Below are 6,959 nucleotides of genomic sequence, written 5' to 3' on the forward strand. Positions count from 1 at the left end.
CGCAGGCGCAAACCCGCCCCATGCTGGCTGCGCGTCCAAGACAATAACTTCCGGTCTGGCCTCCCCCCCCCCCCCCTCACGCGCGCTCGGCCACACTGAGTGGGTGGGGGGGGTGGGGTTTGTTGCACCGGACGTGACGTACCGCACACACACCAAAAAAACGCCATCGAAAAAAGAGCGATGGGAAGCGTTGACGGTCGAGTCACCGGCCGATGGGCCCGAGCGCCACTGGCAGCGCTGCTCGGCCTGGTCGCCATGGTGACCGACCTGGACGGCGGCCGCCCCGACCACCCAGCCAGCTTCCTGTACTTCAGCTACGGCAGCAACCTGCTGCAGCAGAGGCTCCGGCTCAACAACCCCTCGGCCGTGAAAGTCAACGTGGGCTGTCTGAAGGTGGGGAGTGGGTACTGCTGTCAGAGCGGGGAGTTGGGGGGAGTGGGTACTGCTGTCAGAGCGGGGAGTTGGGGGGAGTGGGTACTGCTGTCAGAGCGGGGAGTTGGGGGGGAGTGGGTTTGCTGTCAGAGCGGGGAGTTGGGGGGAGTGGGTTTGCTGTCAGAGCGGGGAGTTGGGGGGAGTGGGTTTGCTGTCAGAGCGGGGAGTTGGGGGGAGTGGGTCTGCTGTCAGAGCGGGGAGTTGGGGGGGAGTGGGTACTGCTGTCAGAGCGGGGAGTTGGGGGGGAGTGGGTACTGCTGTCAGAGCGGGGAGTTGGGAGGGGATTGGGTTTGCTGTCAGAGTGGGGAGTTGGGGGGAGTGGGTACTGCTGTCAGAGCGGGGAGTTGGGGGGAGTGGGTACTGCTGTCAGAGCGGGGAGTTGGGGGGGAGTGGGTACTGCTGTCAGAGCGGGGAGTGGGGGGAGTGGGTACTGCTGTCAGAGCGGGGAGTTGGGGGGGAGTGGGTACTGCTGTCAGAGCGGGGAGTTGGGGGGAGTGGGTACTGCTGTCAGAGCGGGGAGTTGGGGGGAGTGGGTTTGCTGTCAGAGCGGGGGAGGGGGGAGTGGTATGCTGTCAGAGCGGGGAGTGGGGGGAGTGGTTTGCTGTCAGAGCGGGGAGTTGGGGGGGAGTGGTTTGCTGTCAGAGCGGGGAGTTGGGGGGGAGTGGTACTGCTGTCAGAGCGGGGAGTTGGGGGGAGTGGGTTTGCTGTCAGAGCGGGGAGTTGGGGGGAGTGGGTACTGCTGTCAGAGCGGGGAGTTGGGGGAGTGGGTACTGCTGTCAGAGCGGGGAGTTGGGGGGAGTGGGTACTGCTGTCAGAGCGGGGAGTTGGGGGAGTGGGTTTGCTGTCAGAGCGGGGAGTTGGGGGAGTGGGTACTGCTGTCAGAGCGGGGAGTTGGGGGGAGTGGTTTGCTGTCAGAGCGGGAGTTGGGGGGAGTGGGTTTGCTGTCAGAGCGGGGAGTTGGGGGGGAGTGGGTACTGCTGTCAGAGCGGGGAGTTGGGGGGAGTGGGTTTGCTGTCAGAGCGGGGAGTTGGGGGGAGTGGGTCTGCTGTCAGAGCGGGGAGTTGGGGGGAGTGGGTTTGCTGTCAGAGCGGGGAGTTGGGGGAGTGGGTCTGCTGTCAGAGCGGGGAGTTGGGGGGAGTGGGTCTGCTGTCAGAGCGGGGAGTTGGGGGGAGTGGTACTGCTGTCAGAGCGGGGAGTTGGGGGAGTGGTACTGCTGTCAGAGCGGGGAGTTGGGGGGGAGTGGGTTTGTTGTCAGAGCGGGGAGTTGGGGGGAGTGGGTACTGCTGTCAGAGCGGGAGTTGGGGGGAGTGGGTACTGCTGTCAGAGCGGGGAGTTGGGGGGAGTGGGTACTGCTGTCAGAGCGGGGAGTTGGGGGGAGTGGGTACTGCTGTCAGAGCGGGGAGTTGGGGGAGTGGGTTTGCTGTCAGAGCGGGGAGTTGGGGGGAGTGGGTACTGCTGTCAGAGCGGGGAGTTGGGGGGAGTGGGTTGCTGTCAGAGCGGGGAGTTGGGGGGAGTGGGTACTGCTGTCAGAGCGGGGAGTTGGGGGAGTGGGTTGCTGTCAGAGCGGGGAGTTGGGGGAGTGGGTTTGCTGTCAGAGCGGGGAGTTGGGGGGGAGTGGTACTGCTGTCAGAGCGGGGAGTTGGGGGGAGTGGGTACTGCTGTCAGAGCGGGGAGTTGGGGGGGGGTGGTACTGCTGTCAGAGCGGGGAGTTGGGGGGAGTGGGGTACTGCTGTCAGAGCGGGGAGTTGGGGGGGAGTGGGTACTGCTGTCAGAGCGGGGAGTTGGGGGGAGTGGGTACTGCTGTCAGAGCGGGGAGTTGGGGGGAGTGGGTACTGCTGTCAGAGCGGGGAGTTGGGGGGAGTGGGTACTGCTGTCAGAGCGGGGAGTTGGGGGGAGTGGGTACTGCTGTCAGAGCGGGGAGTTGGGGGGAGTGGGTACTGCTGTCAGAGCGGGGAGTTGGGGGGAGTGGGTACTGCTGTCAGAGCGGGGAGTTGGGGGGAGTGGGTCTGCTGTCAGAGCGGGGAGTTGGGGGGAGTGGGTACTGCTGTCAGAGCGGGGAGTTGGGGGGGGGAGTGGGTCTGCTGTCAGAGCGGGGAGTTGGGGGGGGAGTGGGTCCTGCTGTCACGCTTTAGGTCACCTTCCCACCCCACCCCACCCCCCCGTTGGCTGCACCCCTCTACACCCTTCTCAAATCCAACCACCAGTTCAGGTGCACACCCTCAACTGTCCAGCTCCTTGGGACATGCTTCAGGTCGCCGAGACAACAACAAGACTACACTTGTATAGCCCCTTTCATGTCGGGAGGACGTCCCAAGGCGCTGGACGGAGTACAGCATTTCAGACCCGAGCTGGGGTCGGGAGGAGAAGGGGAAGGGGGGTGGCCGATGGCATGGTCGAAGAGGAGGGTCTTGAGGCGGGACTTGAAGGAGGCTACGGAGGGGGCGAGGCGGAGTGATTGGGAGGTGGAATTCCAGAGGTTGGGGGCAGAGTGGCTGAAGGCTCTCCCGCCAATGGTGAGGCGGGTGGGTCAGGGGACGTGGAGCAGGCCAGAGCCGGCTGAGCGGAGGGAGTGGGTGGGTTAGTAGGGGGTTAGGAGGTCGCAGAGGTAGGGTGGGGCGAGGCCATGGAGGGCTTTGTAGGTGAGGACCAGGATCTTGAACTGGATCCTCTGAAGGATAGGGAGCCATTGGAGTCGGGAAAGAATGGGGGAGATGGGGGTCACAAAGTTTGGTGCGGGAGAGGACACGGGCTGCAGAGTTCTGGATTATCTGCAACCTGCAGAGGGAGGAATTGGGAAGGCCGACAAGCAGGCAAGGGCAGGTCCGCGAAGATTAAGTAAAGAGGAGAGGCGGTGTATGAGGATGGGGTGGTCGACAGTGTCAAAGGTGGCAGAGAAGTCGAGGAGGACAAGGAAGCAGAGGGAACCCTGATCACAGATGTTCAGAATGTCATTAGTGACTGACCAGGGCTGTTTCTGTGCTATGGGCAGCGCGGAAGCTGGATTGGAGGGGTTCAAAGAGGAAATGGCGAGAAAGAAAGGAGCAGAGCTGGGACGCAATGACTCATTCCAGGAACTTGGAGAGGAATGGGAGGTTAGAGATGGGCGGTAGCTGGAGAGAAGGGATGGGTCCAGGGAAAGGTTTTTTTCAAGATGGGGGTGATGACGGCTGTTTTTAGCGGGGTGGGAACTAAACCGGTGGACAAGGAGAGGTTGATGACGTCGGGCAGGAGAGGGACCAGAAGCAACAACAGCGTTTGTATAGCGCCTTTCACGTCGAGAGGATGTCCCAAGGCACTGATCAATCAATGCGCTTGTGAAAGTCTCAAATGACATCCTCTCTATCTGTGACCAGGGCTCCCTCTGCCTCCTCGTCTTCCTGGACCTCTCTACCGCTTCAGCCACTACGCCCCGAGGCTCTGGAACTCCCTTCCTCACTCCCTTCGCCTCGCTCCCTCTCTTCCTATTTTCAGATCTCGGCTGAAGACTTTTCTTTTCGACCGCGCCTTTGGTCACCTTCCTCCCCCTCCCCCTGGTTCAGCCCCGGGATCCGTTATTGTGAAGCGCTCTGAGATACCGTCTGGCATGGAGAGCGCTATATAAATCCAAGTTGTTGTTGTTGTTTCGGGCCCGAGTTGGGGAGAATGGATGGCAGCTGGGGCAGGAGGGTGACCGAAGGCACAGTCGAAAATTAACTTGTTTCCCAATTGATTTGTGTGGTCAACAACGGTAAAGATTCCAATGTTCAGTATTGCTGCGTACAAAGTATGTGAAGTGTATTGTTTTGGTGCAGTTCATTTTTTTTTCTTCAGGGCTACAAACTTGCATTTGGAATTCACAATAACACTTACAGCAGATGGGGTGGAGCGTCAGCCACCATTGTCCGTAGCTCTGAAGATGAAGTGTGGGGAGTTGTTTGGCGCCTGAACCTTTCTGAGCTTGACTCTCTGGATAAGTGAGTACACAAATTGAATGGAGTGAGAGGAAAAAAAATTGGAAACACTAAGTTTCTAAATTTGAAAGCTTCTGCCTTAAAGAAACTTTACGGGAGAAGCTTTCCTAAACCACTACTAACTGAAGCTACTAACTTCTGTGTATTTGATTCATAAATTCTAATTCCTCTTTCACCTATAGACAAGAAGGTGTACCAGATGGGCATTACAATCCAATAGAGGTAATAATTAAGCAAATAAGCCCAGGAGAAGATCAACTGTGCCGGTCCTATCAGATGAATGTTTCCAATTATTCCTTTCCATCACAGATTTACAAAGAGGTAAATACCACATTTTCTTCCCGTATTTAATTTTAAAACCCAAATTTGCTGATGTTTGTGCCCATGAATTTGTGTGGATCTCTGAGACTAATTTTGATGGAATTCCAGTAATCCTTCCAGAACAACCAGTTCCAAAATCCTTGTTGAAAAGCCTGTACCAGAAATCCTTACAGAAAGAATATCACCTTTTAAAGAACTTCACTCCAGCAACCAGTTTTAAACTTTCACAAGATTCTTTCAATGACTTTTTACTTCTTCTGTTTCTCAGATTGTGTTCTTGTGGTGATTATCCCTTAATGGGGTTTGAAAATACAATAACAACTTGCACTTATATAATGCCCTCCACGCAGGGTAGCATCTCAGAGTGCTTAACAGTGGCGGAGCCTCACTTTAACAAAGTATTGTTAAATGCAGTATTGGCAAACCAGAATTAGCTGTTTGCCAATATCTTCAAATCCCTGAATGTCTTGGGACGTCCCCAAACGTGAAAGACGTTATACAAATGTAGTTTGTTGTTGTTGGATTAACAGCGACTATAGTTTGCAAATTTGTGGTATTCAGTATCTAATGTTTTATTTTAAATGGGAAAACTCCTTTTCACAATAGATGCATTCTGCTAGTGTGAACTGTGGGCATCCATTAATTTGAAGAAAGTTCCAGAAAGACATACAACAGCAATGGTAATTTATATTTGCTTTTCTTTTATTTCAGGTAATTTGTACAGGGGCAAAACAAAATGGGCTGCCTGCTGAATATGTGGAGAAGCTGCTTGACATAGAAACTAACAGTTATAACGGAACAACACCATTTATATTGGACATTAAAGAGATGCTAAATCAAGTAAAAAACAATCTAAATCCTCTCACTAGTTTTGGGAAAGTTGCAGTCTCTTTGTAGTAGAATTTTGGATATTTTAAATGCGCTGAATTTGCTTTGAGGCTGTTCTTGTGAGAAGTGCAATTTTTATAGAGATGAAGTACAATGAAATCAGCTTTAGGCGGACGGACGCTGGTTAACTCAAACATAACGGTCAGCCCCGATTCACTTGCATCCTTACCTGTTTTAAATATGCCAGTTAATTCGGACAAAAATCTGGTTATTCCGGTCAAAATGGCACGCTGGTCGCCACTGTATGTCAAGTGGCTCCAATCAGCCACGAGGGGCTGCACGATAGAGATGGGTGGAGTCTAAGATTGTTTGACAACGGACTCCAGCCTTTCACCAGCGGGTGGAGTTGGGCTGTCAATCAGTGGGGGGGCGGAGAAATGGGGAAGAATAAAGGAGGGAAATGATGATTGATTGACAGCTGAGCCACTTGTGAATGGGTCGAGCCCAAACATTCACAGCCGCCTCCGAGGCTGTCAACCACCTCAGTGCAGCACCAATTGGTCCCCTTCCCGTCCAGTGGGAACGGCAGTGGGAGGGAGGAGGAGCCACCGCTGCTCCTCTGCTGGCGTGAAGTTATTTTGCAGCCTAACAAAATAAATATATTTCACTGAATTCTGTGAGAGTACAGTATTTTCATTCCGGGGTTAAAATACTCGGTGTCCTGTTTGGTTAGTTAACAATGCTTCAAGCAAAACAACATTATTACATATTATTATACGGTGTCGGCAGCACTCTGCTGGGCAGGAATGGTATTTCAGCTAACCTCGGACACCTCTTAACCAGACAAAACAGATATCCCCGATGTGTCCGGCTTAACAGGCTGTAATTTACAGTAGTTTATTTGTGGGTGATTTGCAAACTAGAAATATGTGGTATAATGAAGAGTACATTTTGGAAATGGAATTGTGCACAAGCATGTAATGCATAGATCTTCTGTTTTGAAATGTTTATTTTCTGCAATATTTTCATGGTTACTTTTACCAGTTTCACTGGTTCTGGCAGCTTATCGGTCATTTCAGCTATTGTTTCATTGATTATCAAAAACTGAGTAAAATAGAATTAAATTAGTGATCAACTAAAGTCTGTCATCAGCTTATTACTCACTACTTGTTCCACAGCAGTTTATTTCATCAATTTATTGGAAACAACAACAACAACTTGGATTTATATAGCGCCCTCCACGCCGGACGGAGTCTCAGAGCGCTTTACAATATCGGATCCCAGGACCGAGCCAGGGGGAGGGGGAGGAAGGTGACCAAAGGCGCGGTCGAAAAGAAAAGGCTTCAGCAGAGACCTAAAATGGGAAGGGAGGGAGAGAGATGAAGGGAGTGAGGAAGGCAGTTCCAGAGCCTCGGGGCATAGTGGCTG

The 6,959-nt window shown here is 53.6% G+C and overlaps 1 protein-coding gene across 1 annotated transcript; it reads left to right on the forward strand.

Annotated features, from left to right (window-relative positions):
* Positions 1 to 165: 165 nt before the first annotated feature.
* ggct (gamma-glutamylcyclotransferase) lies at positions 166 to 6,667 on the forward strand. Its single transcript, NM_001292376.1, is given in 4 exon segments — positions 166 to 393; positions 4,243 to 4,385; positions 4,565 to 4,703; positions 5,415 to 6,667. Coding segments are annotated over 4 exon segments (681 nt in total). The 5' UTR covers positions 166 to 180; the 3' UTR covers positions 5,601 to 6,667.
* The last annotated feature ends 292 nt before the right edge of the window (positions 6,668 to 6,959 follow it).

This window comes from Callorhinchus milii, unplaced genomic scaffold, assembly GCF_018977255.1.
Source record: "Callorhinchus milii isolate IMCB2004 unplaced genomic scaffold, IMCB_Cmil_1.0 Scaffold2, whole genome shotgun sequence".
NCBI classification, from domain to species: Eukaryota; Metazoa; Chordata; class Chondrichthyes; order Chimaeriformes; family Callorhinchidae; genus Callorhinchus; species Callorhinchus milii.